The 16,831-nt window shown below is 48.6% G+C and overlaps 5 protein-coding genes across 5 annotated transcripts; 1 reads left to right on the top strand and 4 right to left on the bottom strand.

Moving 5' to 3' along the window:
• Positions 1-933: 933 nt before the first annotated feature.
• On the bottom strand, positions 934-2,129 carry PFICI_14867 (uncharacterized protein; the record flags this gene model as incomplete). The annotated part of the gene is made up of 4 exons (XM_007843448.1): positions 934-1,266; positions 1,327-1,747; positions 1,797-1,952; positions 2,008-2,129. The coding sequence occupies 4 exons, from the start codon at positions 2,127-2,129 to the stop codon at positions 934-936; spliced, it is 1,032 nt and encodes a 343-aa protein (XP_007841639.1).
• Positions 2,130-4,188: 2,059 nt separating this feature from the next.
• On the bottom strand, positions 4,189-6,549 carry PFICI_14866 (uncharacterized protein; the record flags this gene model as incomplete). Its single annotated transcript, XM_007843447.1, has 1 exon — positions 4,189-6,549. The coding sequence occupies one exon, from the start codon at positions 6,547-6,549 to the stop codon at positions 4,189-4,191; it is 2,361 nt and encodes a 786-aa protein (XP_007841638.1).
• Positions 6,550-7,509: 960 nt separating this feature from the next.
• PFICI_14865 (uncharacterized protein) lies at positions 7,510-9,174 on the bottom strand (the record flags this gene model as incomplete). Its single annotated transcript, XM_007843446.1, has 3 exons — positions 7,510-7,799; positions 7,855-8,300; positions 8,357-9,174. 3 exons carry the CDS (start codon positions 9,172-9,174, stop codon positions 7,510-7,512), a joined length of 1,554 nt encoding a protein of 517 aa, XP_007841637.1.
• A 2,973-nt stretch (positions 9,175-12,147) lies between these two features.
• Positions 12,148-14,247, top strand: PFICI_14864 (uncharacterized protein; the record flags this gene model as incomplete). The annotated part of the gene is made up of 5 exons (XM_007843445.1): positions 12,148-12,337; positions 12,389-12,675; positions 12,728-12,854; positions 12,902-13,372; positions 13,442-14,247. 5 exons carry the CDS (start codon positions 12,148-12,150, stop codon positions 14,245-14,247), a joined length of 1,881 nt encoding a protein of 626 aa, XP_007841636.1.
• Positions 14,248-14,747: 500 nt separating this feature from the next.
• Positions 14,748-15,068, bottom strand: PFICI_14863 (uncharacterized protein; the record flags this gene model as incomplete). The annotated part of the gene is made up of 1 exon (XM_007843444.1): positions 14,748-15,068. One exon carries the CDS (start codon positions 15,066-15,068, stop codon positions 14,748-14,750), a length of 321 nt encoding a protein of 106 aa, XP_007841635.1.
• Between the last annotated feature and the right edge of the window lie 1,763 nt (positions 15,069-16,831).

Here is a 16,831-nt window from a genome sequence, read left to right as displayed (position 1 = left end):
TGGCTCTGTGTGCGCGTCTAGAGACCCCTGGCACCACTGATCGAGACGTTTAGCTCTGTAGGCAATCCATATCATGTACGTGTCGTCTTGAGTGACCTTGAAATGCGTCTGTTCGAGGTCCATAGCACATTGCTGCAACCGTCGCACGGCGTATGGGTCGTTGAGTATAGGGTTTGGCTTTTTGAAATCTCGAGCCTTGAATAGAATCATTGGAAGGAGTGTATGCTCTACGCCACGGAGCCAAATCTTCTCCCTTGGCCCTGTATAGGTAAGGTTCTGCTCTAAGCTGCAGTGAGTCGCGGCAGTCGGCTTCTGTGAGTAGTGTCGTCGCCCTTGAAGGTACTTGTTGCTTTGAGATTGTAGTTCTATTGGAGCTGCGGCAAGTTGATTGGTACCAGATGCAAATGGCCATCTCAATGAAAGTAGACGGTTGAGCGCCATTAATTCATACGCCAAGCGGGGTGCAAGAACTGCTTGGATGCCGTGAGGACTATGACTCATCTAGGGAGGTGCCACCAAGAAATGAGACGGTAAACAACCGTATCAAGACTCTTCTTTGACAAGCCGTTTTGATCGATCAAGTGGATTGAAATCATGACTTTGTCGCTCCGCTATGTGCTATTTGTTGTGATGAGGCGACTAAACTTGTGGCGACAGGCATCGAGATGGAAAGGCGCAGTTTTGATAGACATGGATTTTGAACTTCAATGTGGCTTGCAACATTATATCATTTGCGTCCAGGTTGACCAGATACACAGACGAGTAGGACAGATGACACTGATGACGTTTTTCAGGCGCTGGATTGTTGCAAAGGTACTATTTAGATATCAGGGTCATCTATTACTATTGATCATGCTGGACGCGCTGCAATCATGATGGACTGCTCTATAGCTCTTGTAAGTAATTACGATTGGAGAGTTAACAATAAAACGGTTACTCGTCAGGTTCAATGTACTCGGCGCAAATCATGTCACCGTTGAGGTCCATGACTTGAGAAACCGTAACGTTTGGAATAATATCAGCCATCCACAAGACGTGGTTCAGAGTGGTCTCGTTGCCCGGGTCGCCATCGTAGTTGATAAAGGCTGCCGATGGGTATAGCCATCGATTTTGTTGCATGATATAGTTTGGGGGAATGATGGAACCACTCATGTCAGTGAGACGGCTGGTCAGGTTCGCCTTTTGCCAGAGCCACCAAAGTCGATCGAGGTTGGCGTGGTGGAGGAAGAACACTGGGTCTCCGGGACTGGCATTTTGATCCTCCATCTGTCAAGCATGGTTAGCAAGGTACGTGGTAATATTCTACACTGGGACTTGTGCACTTACGGTACCGCCAGTTGCCAAGTGGCCGCAGCTATGAGGATTGTCCACATAGCAAAAGTTGGCGTCGTTGTAGTTGTCCTTGGCAAAGCAAATGTCGACATAGGACTGATTGGCAGTCAACCAGGCCGTCTGGTTCCACGATCGGGCCAGGCAGTAGTCATCATAGTAGTCCACACCCCAGACCTGGTCAATGTGAAGCGTCGTATTGGCAAAAGGGCCGTCCATTACACACCCATCGGGCCCTGTGCCATTTGTGCCAAAGCTGAGATCATCAGAGCCCCAAATGGAAGCCTTGTCAATGGTTCCGTAGAGTTCAAGATCGCGCTGTTCATGCCAATACGGGACGGCACCCGTGTAACCACATTCGTCTTGCAAAAGCTTCTCTTGCAAATGAATAAACAGACGATGCCAAGGAAGAAAGGCACTGGATACATTGTAAGCGGATGCTGTTGAGACATGGGCATGATTCTTACCCGACGCCGTGGATAAAGTTGGACTGCTGAATGTGACAGTAGTGCAGCTCGTCCCAACGATTCTTGGCTCCAGTGATGCCCGTGACTGGAGGCGAGTTCATCAAACACTTGACGGCTGTAATATAATCCGACTTTTCCGAGTCTTCTAGAGTATGCCTAGTTCTTTGAGTTAGCAATAACATTATACGGCTGAGCGCTTCTGGAGACATACCAGGCCTTGCGTTGATTCAAGCTTGTGCAAGTGCCATTGGTCAATGTTGCATTCCGGGGACTAAGGGGTGTGGCAGAAGCCAAGACAAATCCGCCGAGCGGAAGGAGTATAGAGAGCTTCATATTCCTGCGGCTAGATGATCTAGTTCTGGTAGATCTCTGGGCAACTCTTGGCTAGTGTGACACGGAGACGGTTCATGGCAGATGGGATGACTAGATTCCCGTCAGTATTTGTATTCACAACTACTCCCGTGACCCCTGCAACGGTTTTCTTATTCTTCAAGGGCCCATCATGAAAGATTAGCTCATGATTTGAGTCAGTCTCCATCCAAGGAGGACCCATTGAAGACTCCTCACAACTCCCATATACCCTTGGCCTAGGCTCTGCTACATTCCAACAAGATAACGTGGAGGGATGGAGACGGGATTACGTTTGCATTGCATGGGCTGATGAAATCTAGGCCACATTCGTCTTGCCCTTGATATGATGAAGCTCAACGCAAGAGTTTGCCATTCACGATAAGGCGTCTCATATAATACGGGGCTGGAGTGGGTAGCAAGAGAGATATGCCAAGGCGTTGAATTGGCCGCTTTGCCGAGACTACGTTGGCCCGGACAGACTGATGAGCAATGAAAACGCCCTGTCTCGCGAATACATTTCCACCCTATTTAATTTATATTCACGCACGCAATACTAGACGGAAAACATGAAAAGACGGCGCCAAACAGTTGTTTGAAGTGGTGTTGCCGAGGAATAGTTGCTTGTGACATTACTAAAGTATCTTGTACGGATTTTCCGAACATGCCCACCTAACCCCCCTGCATTAGGTATTTACTATAGTAGCTAGGTTACAATAATGGATCCTTGCACTGAAAGTGCCGACGGGCGCAAGGGAGTGCCTGACTAGCTGACGGGAGTCGCCGTTGGACTCCCATGGCAGGGCCGCGAAAACCCTGAAGCAGGGCGGCCTCTATCCCATCTTGTCCAACGAGCGTCGTGACCAGCGTCGTAAGAAGCGTCGTCAATCATATGGGACCAGCCATTGCTCGGTACCGACCAGAATGATTGTGTCTGGTCGGTCGGCCGAGTCGAGGGTCAAGGCATCGTATCCTTGGGATGAGTACCGACAGACTGGTGTGGGTTAGGTGAGCAAAAACTTCTTTTCAAACAGGTTGCAGTACTACTTGGCTTTGCGCCTCATTGCGGCGACACCAGAGCGATCGCCCAGCCGGCTCGTCGTTTCATCGCTTATTAACCGGGTCGCTTGGGCGATCAAGTCTTGTTCAAATCATGTCATGTTTATTTCATCAATGCCGTTAGCCTCCTTGAAATAGCCAAAACATGATTCGGTACTTTGGCAGTCAATGCTAGTGCACGAAAACTAAAGATACCAGCCCTAGATCTGCGCCGCCCAAATCTTAAAACTTTTTCTGGTTTTAGCGTCTGGGATACTCGCTTCAACACGCCCCCGGTTCATGTCGACTGGTCGCCTCGGCTTGTTCACCAGATTGGTATGGAATATGTGATTGACGCGCACACTCGAGCAACCTCGGGTTCGTATAACAAAATATGCCCCATATCTACAATGAACAATGTTGGGTCTGGACTTGCTGCGCAGGAGCGTTGTCGGTCATGCTAACTGTTTTCTTCAAACAGTCCAGAGATTTGTGGGCAGACAAGGTTGTAGATAAACTTGCTGCCAGGGGCTGGCGGAGACGAATCCGTCTGGTGGAGCGGAAAACTACACTCGCCCGTTGAGACTTTTCTAGATTCAACAGGCTGAACATTTAGCGCGATTAGTATGAATATATTGATCGGCACAGATCATGAACGTCTAAGGGAATCACATTTTGCCAGGATGGCATCAAAGGATAATGCAACAAGATGGAACAGCGCATGATTAAACATCTGCTGGAAGAATACTATGCACTGGTTCTTGAGCTTTGGAAATTGTATGTTTGGTTCTCTCATGCATCATGGGATCAACTTTGTCGCACCTATTGCCTGTCGACAGTTGGGCTCTCTACTGCTCTCGTGGTGCCGACTCGGCCCATCACTGTTGATTGAATAACCAATATCAATGAATGTAAACATTATATAGAGTAGGATAACATGTATTCCCTAATGTGCCAAACCATCAAGTACCCAGTTACATACAGGTGATAGTCGAATCATTTCCACTTAGATAATCTCCAAAGGCTTTACACGTCCCTCTTTCAACTCAACCTTGCATTGGGGAAGTTCAATGCCAAAAGTATCATAGTCGAGTTCCGTGGTCGAGTTCTCTGCAGGAGTGATCCATCGGCGGTTTTGTATATCTCCATCTTGAGCCCTATCGAAAAAGTTTTGGGGTGCAAACATGATGCTGCTCACTGCCTCGTTATACAATGTGACGGGAATATCTTCGGATCTGGTATAGTGATGCATGCCCAGGTTGAACCAAACTACGAGATCCTCGCCCTCGATACTTTCACCGTCAAAGAACTTTGAAAAGTCCTGTTGCGGCTTCCAGGGCATGTTGAGGTTCTGCACGCTGTTTGCAAATGGCTCATTGTCGTGTTGTCGCGTCACGGCCAAGTGCGTCTTGGAGAATTGAGAGTTGTTCCTGCTAAAGGGAGAGTTCAATGTGCTCAGATGAACATTGTTACGTCCAGGCACGATGCGATAGCCTCGCTTCGTGCCCCATTTGTTGGTAGCATTGGCATGATTGACGCAGTACATGATCTGGCCATTGTCTGGCCAATTGAACTGCTGTTCCGTCTCGAGGTTATAGCGATTCAGCTCCATCTGCTCAAACGCCCCCAGCTCTGACCACCAGGGCTGTTCAGTGAGAGCGGCACGCAGCTCTGTTGCTTCGAGGGTGTTCTTGGAGTCCACGATATCAAAGTCGGCTTTCCATGTCAGGACGTGATCGTGAAGCGAGCCTTGTACTGCTTCTTGAATGCGAGGCCCCCAATTTCCTTGGTCGGGGTAGTAAAAGGATGACTGCAGATAGCCTGATGCACGCACAATCACTTCGAGAGAACCGTCGACATGAAAGACATAGTCAAACAGATAGTCATAGTTGCCCACGGTCGCAATGGAGCGAAGAGTCAACTGAGAGGCCTTGACCACACCAAAGTTTTCAAAGCCAAACAGCGTCGTGCCTCCCGCCGCGCGATGACGCGAGAGGGGAAAGCCAGCGTCGGACTCAAAGATACAAATGGCATCTGGGCTGATAATGGTGGTGTTGCCGTCGTGTGCACTAATGTTCCAGAAGGTGGAACCAAATGGGCAGTCGAATCCCTCCACCAGCGGATACAATTCACCACCGAGCTGATAGTACGTGTCGTGGTAAAGCGTCGTGGAAGACTTGGGCGTGAAGCCTCCATACTGGGCAGCAGCCTCTTGCATGGAAAGCTCGTAGAGGATGCGCTCGCCCTTGAAGCGAATGTCGTAAAACATGACGCCCAGGCTGAGAGTGTGGGCGACATAAAACGACCACCCCATGTACTCTACATACTTTTGCTCGGCATCCACCTTGTATCGCTTCCCACCAATCTCAATGCTCTGCGGTGCAAATCGTTCCTCGAGGTCTCGCTTGCCCATTGCCTGGTCGTAGTTGACAAGAGCCCAGTCGTAATCCTCTGGCACGTGGAACTCTTCCGTCAGCTCTCCTGCATCAAAAGCTGCGCGCAAGTCGTCGACGGTGGGGAAGAAGCGGGTGTTGGTGACAATGCCCTTGAGCTTGTAATGTGTCGTGTCGGTGCCGGTGACATCAATGATGAGGTAAAAGTCGAGCATTCGCAAGTAGTTTGCCGGTCCCGGGAATTTGAACACGACAATTCGAAAGGCCGAGGTGCCGTTGAACGATGTTGGAGATGTCGTGGTGGAAATAAGGGTCGAGCTTTCATTGTAGTCGCCGTACCAAACGCCACCAAGCAGTGCCATTGTAATGTCGGTAATATTGGACATGACTTCAATGAGCACAGGGTCAGATGCCAGGATCCGCATAGAATCAAATGTTCGCCCATTGAATGGAACCGAACCTCCCATTCCACCATTGTAAATGTAGTCAAGCTTTTGAATTGTCGTCTCGTTGCTGACGGGCAGAGGTCCCACCATGTACTCTTGTGATATCGGCTCTTCCCTGCCGCCCTCAAAGATGATTGCGCGGGCGTACTGTGCAGGCTTGGGTCCGGACTGGTCCAAGTATGCAATGACGTCGGTCTTGTTTAGCGGAACCGTGTCAATGTAGAAAAGATAGTTGTCATTGACGCCGGCAATGGATACGTCCGTCAGATTCAAGCCAGAGGCTGGATCGTGGAGCAATTGCCAGACGGCGACATTGTCTTCTGCCGAGACAGAGGTCCAGACATTGGGCTTTGGTGCTGAAGTGACTGGGGCCGCATCATAGATTGCGCATGTGGTGCAGTTTTCTTCGCGTTTGAAATTGGAAAAGTCACGAAGAAGCGCACGTCGCTCAAAGCCCAAGGGCGGCGCAGAAGAGGCAGCGCCTAGAGCTGCGCAAATCGACAGCGTCAAGAAGCAGAGAAACTTCATCTTGATGCCGAGAATTGAATTGTGGTTGAAGCAATCCGCTGTAAAGCCAAAGCGACCAGAACAAGCAGTGACATGGAGGATTTCCTCGGGTATATATAATTGTCTCTAGCTATTGTGGATTTATCATGGTACCAGAATTTTTTTCTTTCTGGCAAGATAGCTCCCCTTGTCGATATGATGCAATCCAGCATACGCCTTTGCTCCTTTCAGAATTAAGATCACCCAAGAAATGCATCTCGTGCATCTAATGGGTTGCGTTGGGCATGCTATTCTTCATTCATACATGTGTAGTGCGTTTTTTGAAATGGCATCTCATGGTTCTTATATGCAGGGACAAGGATGTGATACTCTATACAGCTGAATAGCTGAAGAGTCTCGGCGTAACGTAGCCAATAATGGGCCTCGGTGGGGGTCAGCAATAGGCCTAGTGGAGAGGCAGGACAGGCAGAAGAAAGCTTAGCTGAGTGAGGCAAACCCGTACCAAGGATCTTTTTCCTTTCTCTTCTCTTTTCTGCAATGTCTAAACAAGGACTTGCCTACTCGGATGGACTCGAGCGATAATCGTGCATGAATCTATTGTTTGCGCGCAGACAAATGCAAGTTAATCCAGCTCGGTCATGATGGAGCCGTAAGTGGTGCCGTGAGACGATACCCGATATAGCTGACTGCCAAGAACACATCACGTGGCGCCCAGACTCACCGGTGATGATGAAGAAGAAGAATGGTTTAATTTACGACCCCAAGTATGTTGCTTCCCATGTAGATATATCACTACTTGATCTCCTTAAAGGTGCGGATGACATTGTTGACTGCCACTTTGTTGTACATGTAAATACCAGCAGACAGTATGCTGCAACCAGTTTTACATGAAACGTGAAATGGGCTGTATAAGGCTTTCTGGTTGACCAAAAATTCATTTACACCAGTGATGACTATTGCCAAACCCATTGCGCTCCACGCTCAGGCCTGCGTAGACTCTACACGCTCGTCTTGTGCCAAATCCGCCTCCTTTCTCTCAGCCCCCAGTGCTTCCTCTACGTCGCGGCGCCTAGTCTCTGCATCTACGCCACCAAATATGACATCAATCTCTTCGAGAGTGCACTGTTTGGTTTCTGGGACAAACAGGAAAACGAAAATGCCCATGGCCAGACAAAAGACGGCAAACATGATGAATGTTCGCCATCCTACGCTATTAATTGCCAGAGGTGTAATTTTTGTAACAATAAAGTTGAAGAGCCATTGCGTGGCAGCTATCAATGACCTGTTAGTATAATGAAATGGATCACGACTGTATTGAAAACTGACCAGCAAGTCCAACACCGTATGCCCGAAGTCGGGTCGGAAAGATTTCGGAAACAAAGACCCATGGAGTTGGACCCCAGGATGCTGAATATCCAATGACGTATAGATAAATCATGACAGCCATTGCAATACTAGGGCTGCTGACACCACTGGCGGTAGGGTCCGGAGGGAATTTAACGAGGAGGATGCCGATAATGAGCATCATGCTCGTCATCCATGCTGCGCCGCCCAACAAGGAGTTTCTACGTCCCCATTTGTCGATGCCAATGAATAGGAATATAGCTGTAGCAACTACCTTGACTGTGCCGTATACACCAGTAGCAAATAAAGATGAGTCGCTCGAGGAGATGCCAATCGTTTGGAAAATCTGCGGAGCATAATAGCCAATGGAGTTGGTACCCGAGAACTGCTGCCACATCATGATGAAAAAGGCCAAAATGAAGCGCTTTCTGTGGACATGTCAGCAAGTCATGGTCAACAGTATACATGATGGGATGTGACAAACCGATTGGCGGGTGCAAAAACCTCCTTCCACGAAAGTCCCTCCATGGCATTGTTCTCTTCCTCAATTGCTGCTCTGATCTCTGCCATTTCTTCTAATATTTCCGGATCGTCCATTGACTTGCATCGTACATGTGCCAGAGCCGCATGAGCCTTTTCATGTCGACCTTTTTTGGCCAACCATCTCGGGCTTTCCTTGAGGAAGCAAAGCCCCAACATCATCAAGCCGCCAGGAATGAGCTGGACCGCGACGGGCACGCGCCATTGCTTGGTACTGGAAGGGATATGCTTGTCTACACCATAGTCTAGCCAGTATGCAAAAGTTGAGCCAATGACCAGTAACTCTTGGAATAGGCCGGCGATGCGTCCGCGAATCTTTGGAGGAGCGTTTTCGGAAACATAGACGGACATGACGCCACTCAGGCCTCCTATTCCCAAGCCTGCAATCACGCGACCGGCATAAATATACGCAAGGTCGTGAGAAGCCCCGGTTTGAATCGCGGCGCCAATCATAAAGACTGTTGCAAATGCAAACAAGGTAGAGCGGCGGCCAATAATGTCGTTTACAATGGCGGCGATAATGGCACCAAAAAAGGCTCCGGCAGTAAGCAGAGAAACAACATTGGATGATACGTAGGCATTTTGTTCGTTGGCAAACCCAGATCCTCCTTGAGGCAAGCCAAAGTCCTTCTTGAAAGAGTCGAGGGCCAACACTGAGCCCATGACGCCAGTATCGAAGCCAAAGAGCAGAGCGCCCATGTAGGCGACTCCGGTCAAGAGATAGACCCTGCGGTTCTGAAAGAAGCCCGATGGTGCCGCCATTTTGACTCGTGTATTTGGTTTGGCAGTGAGAAAGTGCCTTGGCAATCCGCAGCAGGTCCAGTCACCTTTTTAATATATGGCACCTCAAGCGTGCCGGCAACAGCTAGCTCTGCGGGGTGTGCCATGAGGCCTGTTTACTTGCCATTGTTATTACCGAGATTTCCCGTCTCTCGAATCCTCGAGGTGTGTTGTAACCAGCCAATCCGTAGCATAAAAGCACAGATATGTGGACCTCTATGGGGCAAGATGGAAGCGAGACGGGGAGAACGTGGGGAGATCCATCAAAACCCCTCAAGAAGACACCAAAAGAGTCCTAAAACTCCAGGAATTTTCATCGAGCGTCATCTCCACTCCGGGGTAATACTCGAGCGATAAAAGATGGGCCACAAGCGGGACCAAGGATAATCGCACCAATACAACGAGTCCCTTGACGCGTAGGTCCTCGAGTCGCGGCAATGCTTCAAAGCAAAGAAGTAGCCCTATTCAATGGTTGTGTACAAGGTATCTTGTTTCCATGTTATATAGTTTGGCAGGTTTGGGGTTCAATGGAGAAATTGCACTCGCCAAGAATGAGGCTCAACAATGCCCTGTCGTTTGGTCAAGGTTCATTAAGCTGCCATGTCTTGCATTGCCGGCGATTGATTTCTGGATCATGTCTATTTAACCGTGAAGCTAGCAACGAGTCAGGCAATGTTCGTGGCTCCAAGGTATGTGTCATGGTGGCCGCGATATTCGTGGGGGTTGCCTGGTGGATCGGCTGATGATAACCCGCCAAGCTTTGATTCTCAGTCGCTTAGCACTCTGTTTGCCAAAGTCGGCGTGGATCGACAAACGCCCATGCACGCATTTCCAAGTGCTGCTCGTCTTGAAAGACCTGCATCCTGTCCATCGCCCAAGCGAGTGTTGAATGTCTTTTGGGTCGTACCCGTGGTTGCTACAGCTCATCGTGATATAGAGTATAAGCTGTCAACAGTCTACAAATCATGGTTGCGGACTGGCAATGATAAATATTCACACGAATGCGTTTTGGTGCGTACTGATGTTTGATTCGCAGAGTCCCGTGGCTAATGCCTCTAGAAGAGAATGAAGTCCATGTGTGAAAGAATCCAGAGGTAGCATAAATCATGCGGGAGGCGGAGATGCCATTCTAATCAAGGTCCAATATATTATTCGCTTGGGCGACAAAAGTCAAGCGCTCTCTGCGCTATCTAGTGCCATGGATGCTTTTCAACACGAGTGCAAAAGATACCGCGGTCTCAACGTCCAACACCATCACTTGGAAGGTTTCGTTCGGCCAGTGGTGTATCTAGGAGCTCATGGACATGGCTCACGTTGATAAGGCCGAGCAGTCCTTGAGAACCGACACGTCGCTTCCGAGCTTGACTATTCCCATGATAATGGTATCCTTGCAATATGTCGCATTGCGTCTAGTTGGCAAAATTTACCAGGGAGTGCTGGCCTGCGGGGGCCTTTTGTCCTTGGAGAAGAAACAAAAATGGCAAGGAATACGAAAGCATGGTCTGGCCTAGCCTAGGTATTCTACAAAGACCAATGCAGCAGTCGTGTGAGTCTGGGACGATGGAGTAGATATTGAACAGATTAACATTACGCAATATTCCACCCTCGACCGACCATTCCCGGTTCCGTGAAAAATGAGTCTTGGCTTTGGCGAGTATTTACTGAACCTATAGGCCTGCCGGTGGTCCCCTTGGAATGGAGCTCGGCTACAAGAGGCAGCACAAGTGCAGTACGAGCTAAATATTGCATAGTAATCTCCTTGGAGAACGCGTCAAGTACTTGAGGAATTCTGGGACATACAGGACAAGAAAATGGCGGCAATTTGCAAATCTAGCTGTGTATTTTCACATGTTCAAATGTCCATTACGGAATAGTAGTAGGACCTTGGAACCATTAGCTTAAATGTCCCGCACACATTGGCTTGGTGGGGATTCCGAGATAACCGACTATATTAGCGTATACAAAATACAGCACCAGAAAGAGCTTCTGTATGTACTTTTCAACTTGTATCGCATTCTACGCTCTTTTTATGTGTTTGATTGATCTAAATGGAGTACAATGAAATCGACAGTCCTGCAAGTGAAACCTGCAATTCTGCACTGTTTGTCCTGTGAAAATCCATACGACGCAAGGATTCGATATTTTGGCTGACACTACGTTGGCCATTGTTCTCAATCACAGTGTGTTGCTTCGTTGAACTCGACACATCAATTATCTGGTCAATAGACCGATACCTATTGCATAGTGCAAGGAAGATTCCACTTGCCCACCTCAAGAGACTGATGTGACAAAGCGTGGCAAGTTCCTTACCTTGGTCCATGGCAAATGTGTATAATCTACACCGGACCCCAGCAACATTTCCAAAGAAACAACTAGATCTTGGCTGGTTGCAATGTAATTATCCTCTGCGTATTCCATACGATGACTGCAGAAGACTGGAGTGTCGAGCAAGGTCCAACTTGCCGCTCGGAGAAAGGTCTTGAAGTTTGGCAGCGCATGTAGTTTTGCATCTCCAACAGCAGCGATTATGGAGGAACCTTTTTAGTGTTCACCTACACGGCATCCTTTGGCTTTGTCGCATAAGACGGAATCTTTCATGAACGATTTGTTTCGCCACTTTCTGAACAATCACCATGCCTCAAATATGGTTAGATGCGAGTTTCGTATGTACGACAATCTAGAGAGTGCGCTCCTGGCGACTACCCCGGACAATCCCTCCCAAGGCAGAGTTAGTGCTCTATACAAGGCATCCATTGGCTTGAATGCACAGGCATCGTGCATAAGACCCGGATCAGGACGCCTGGGCACTCTGGGCAACACAAGCCTATCGATAGACGAGTATCAAAGGATATTTTATATTGCTCGATTCCCATCTTCCCGCAAAGATACATGGTTCGTCTTTGCCAATTGAGCATCACGTCGTGTCGTGGTCCCCTTGTGCATTCCTCTTTTACAATGCTTTGCCGTTATACCATTGCGGGCGTTCTGGTCTTGGCTGGATTGTTTGGCTCCAGTGAGAGCACACCAACCAGTACCCCGGCCGCTACCAGCAACCAGGCTGCCGCTAGCCAATACGACTATATCATTGTAGGTGGTGGACTGACTGGGCTCGTTGCCGCAACCAGACTCAGCGAAGATCCAAATGGTAGACGTTTTCTAGTTGGCCTCTGTGCATACAGTGCTAATACTCGTCAAGTTTCCGTCTTGGTGATAGAATATGGTGCAGAAGACCGTACCAACGTGACCAAGATTCCTTACTATGCCACGACCCTCAACACGGCATCTTTGCGCTCCTTGTATTCTGCTCCAGAACCCCAGGCAGGAAATCAAACATTCTTGGTCACTGTTTCCCAAGTCGCTGGCGGCGGCTCTCAAGTCAATGGCATGGCATGGAACTATGGGTCCGCAGGGGACTATGACGGTTGGGAGGCCTTGGGCAATCCGGGCTGGGGATGGGAGAGCATTTCTTCCCATGTGAAAAAGGTCAATGTTTTGGACCCCTTTGATTCGTTTAGGAATACTGACATGGTCCCAGGATGTCCAGTTTACAGTTCCCAAGCCAGATATTGAGGCCCTGTACAATTATTCGTACGACGCCTCGGCGTATGCCACTGAAGCATATGCTCAAAGCTCATTTCCCGAGTTTCAATACCCCGACATGTGTAGGTGGCTGGAACCCTTTTGATTTCGATTAGCTAACCGTTCGTAGACAGGTATATTGCGGCTTTCGATGAACTAGGAGATGTTCCGGAAATCCAAGAGCAAGCAAATGGAAATAATGCCGGCGGCCGATATTTCGTGCCTGCCGCAATAGACCCAACCACCATGACGCGTGCATCATCATTATATGCTTACTACGACAAGGTGTCGAGCAGGAGTAACTTGAAGCTCCTTCTGAAGCATCAAGTTAGGGAGATTGTCCTCTCGAATAGTACCGAGGATGACTTAATTGCAACTGGGGTCAATGCCTTGGATCGTGAGACTAATCAAACCGTCTCCTTTACAGCAAGTGTAGAGGTTGTTCTTGCTGCTGGTGGCGTATACACACCTCAGCTCCTCCAGTGGAGTGGGATCGGACCCAAGTCGGTCCTTGAATCTAGCGGGATTGCAACAAAGTTAGACTTTCCGGCAGTCGGCAGCAACTTTCAGGATCATCCTGTGGCCTATTACTCGTGGGATCGTAAGTGACTGATACCGCCCACGGCTTGATCAAGTCAAAACGGCATTCGTTATGCTGACTGTCTACTAGTCAACAACCCTACCTTTCCCAGGGCCACTGAACTCACTGCAAATGCCACTTTTTGGGACGAAGCGGTTGACCTTTATTTCAACAACCTCACGGGCCCCTTGACCAAAGCCCAAGCTAATTATATATCGTTTCCTGCCCTCTCGGCAATTGCTGATGATTCTGATACTTTGGTCGCCAATCTTCTAGAACAGACCGAGGGAGCATACTTGCCTGACATTTATGCCTCGTATCCTGAGCTGGTGGCTGGCTACGAAGCACAGAAGCGACTCTTGGCAGCTCAGCTTGCCAATGGCTCGGTATCGGCAGTTGAAATTCCAGTGGGGGGCAACGGGGGAATGCTCAATGCCCTGCAGAAGCCTCTGAGCCGCGGTACTATTCATTTGAATGCGAGCGATGTGTATGGGGAGCCTGTCGTGTCCTACAATTTCCTGTCCAATCCATTCGATCGAGCCATCTTATTCCGATCCCTCGAATACACTCGCAGGCTGCAAAACACGTCGGCAGTGGCGTCTCTGGAGCCTGTAGAGGTATGGCCCGGTGCCAATACCACTACTGAAGATGCTGCCTTGCAGGCCATGATTGACGTCGGTTGGCTTCGCCCCAGCTTTGCTCATCCTAGTTGTACTTGTCCCATGCTGCCACGAGAGTTGGGCGGGGTGGTCAATTCAGATCTGCAAGTCTACGGCGTTCAGAGGCTGAGCATTATTGATGCTAGTATCTTGCCCGTATTGCCGGCAGCCCATCTCCAGGCAACCATGTTTGCAGTGGCCGAGAAAGCTAGCGACATAATCAAAGCCCGTTCTTGATTGTAAGCTTGTACTGGGCAACAATCTTCTGAAAGTTGTTTGGAATCTTGCTCGAAATCCCGCCAGTTGGCGTGACTATGTATACAGAAATCAAATCATTGTTTATCATGGCATAATGTGTTATTCATGTGACTGGTGTAGAGAAACGGAGCACAGGGAGCTGAAAGAATTATTTATTAAGCTATTTTTGTGATCAGCTTCAAGATGTGAGCGTTTAGTCCATTTCGTCCCGATTCGAGTCTCGCCTGTGCATTTGTCAGCTCAAGATGGACTTGATGATGCGATAGTCTTGTCAACACTTGCAAGTATATCCTTCTCATGCGCCGCTGCCAGAATTCGTACATTTCTACCACGAATACTACAGAAAGGACCATACTTATCAACACTACAAGCATGGGCCCATCCTAGTAGAGCAAATGGTCAGTCTCGGTTGCCGATCCGACTCAATCGCAGGCCCGTGGCACGTTACACTGGGAATCGCTTGAGAACTTGGAGGGCGGCTAGAGACTCACCTGTGCTGTAAATGGTGTCATGACAGAATCTGCGAATCCCATACTTGTGCTCTCACAGTGACCGACGTTGCCTACACGGTAAAAGTCCTCTCCCGGTGTGTCGCCAACTGCTGGTTTGGATTGGTCAAGTCCACCATCCTCGGCGAGGTCCTGTGATAAAGCAAGCAGATATGTTGTAGGCAATGGTCGATGAGATTCGAGCAGCTCTGTAGCCGAATCACCGTTTGACGGACTGAGTGGCCTGTTATCGAATCGATCCATTAGCAAGAGCCAATGTTCAATGTCCGCGTCACGAATCACAGGTGCCATGGTAAAGAGTAGTGGAATGGTTACGTGCTTCAAAATAGATCAAGGCAATAGCTTCCACCTTAAATAGTAAGGGATAAATCCATGAGGGCAACATTTAAATGAGGGCCATGCTACTGCTAACACTTTGACAGGACGGACATGGCTGAGCACAATAGGGCTTGCGATTGAGATACAAAAGCCGAACCCCTAATATGTCTAGTTCAGGCATCCAACGGATTGTTGTTTTCAATGGAGAAAGAAGGGGGCAAATGGCTGTTTTTATTGGTTCTGTCGTAAAGGAGCCATGAAACTAACATGGTATTTGAAGAGAGCCGGTCTAGGATGAGTCCCGCTTCGTCTCTCGCCATGAGCGCCAAGAGCCGTCAGTGCCGGGGATCGTCAGCGACGGTCTGTGCGAAAAAGCTTGTTCATACCTTTTTTTGGCACCAGCATCCGGGGAAGTGAAGCTCCAAGTGAAAATGGCTCAAAATGCCGTTCAAAACAAGACCATTCGACTTTAGGCTAGCACGTCACCTTCGCAGGCGCCTTTGATGATGATGAGCCCATGCCAGAATACCAGGATGACATTTAGAGAGACCTGATGCCGGGCATTTTTGTCATTAGTTTACTTGGGAGCATTGACTGAACCGTCAAGAGTCGCACCACTATCTGAGCATTTGACTTTGCACCAGAGGTGGACTATCCCCTTGGCTAAGCGACTTGACGTTAGTTTCCCAAGCCTCAAAGGCCAGAGTACATTAGTCACGGTCCGCTATGTGGTACCTAGGCCCAGGGGCTATAGATCAATACGAGATATGTAGAAGCCAAGCCTTTTCCGTTACATTCGAGAAGGACTTTGAGAAGGACTAGTTTGGTATACGTCCAGGCAGCCATGATTGTTTTTCATCAGGACATCTTATGCTATGAGCATGAAAATTCGTGAGCCTTTTGACAGTCTGGCGAATGAGGAATGATGCAGCTCGTCCCTTTGTTGCTTCTGTCGCCGGGTGCCACCTCAATCACATGTAACGTAACCGCCCATCGGTACAGAGCATTCGGGATAGACGGCCTAGCCCAATGTCCAATGGCTTGACAGTTTATCCTTTTTAAATGGTAACGCGGTGACATGATGAAACAGGGACAATGCCATGATGTACTCTACCTCGTTTTCGTAGTGGGAATGTATCATGGCCCAGCCATCGAACTTGATTCAACGATCATGTACTATCTGGAAAAGAAAGAAAGCAGAAGAGCATTGCAATGGAAATTCCTGAAAAGAAGGACGTTTTGATGCCTTGTTGTTCTAGAAACGTGACGACTTCTAGGGCTCGGTCTGAATGCTGTACACTTGTAGACTTGGGGATCCGGCCTTGAAACTTTCAAGACATAGGACAAGCTGCAGATCAAGGCTGTTTACAAATTTTCCTTGATTTATTTGAAGATGGGCCAATGCATTGTGACAGGCCTTTTATTCTCATTGAGAGCTCATGTCGTTTGCTGAAAGGAGGCCATGCCGAGGTTCACGGTTGGTATGCAGGTTGTGACTTGACCACAAAAAGTCTTGGCAGTCTATTGATCTTGTTCTTGATGCGGAATAAAAGTAAAAAATCCATTGATCATTTCTTTCCGCTCCACATTTCAAGTGTGATTGACATGACAAGAGTTAAGAGACGAGCCAAATAGCAAAAAGTCTCGTCATGAACAGATTGAAGCTACTCTGGAGCAAATCTACTGCAGCATTCACTACATCTTGCCAAATGGTCTATCGTGAGCAGGAGGATCTG

The sequence above is a fragment of the Pestalotiopsis fici genome (genome assembly GCF_000516985.1).
Source record: "Pestalotiopsis fici W106-1 unplaced genomic scaffold PFICI_Scf_14, whole genome shotgun sequence".
NCBI classification, from domain to species: Eukaryota; Fungi; Ascomycota; class Sordariomycetes; order Amphisphaeriales; family Sporocadaceae; genus Pestalotiopsis; species Pestalotiopsis fici.
This window is presented reverse-complemented; position numbering and strand designations above follow the sequence as displayed.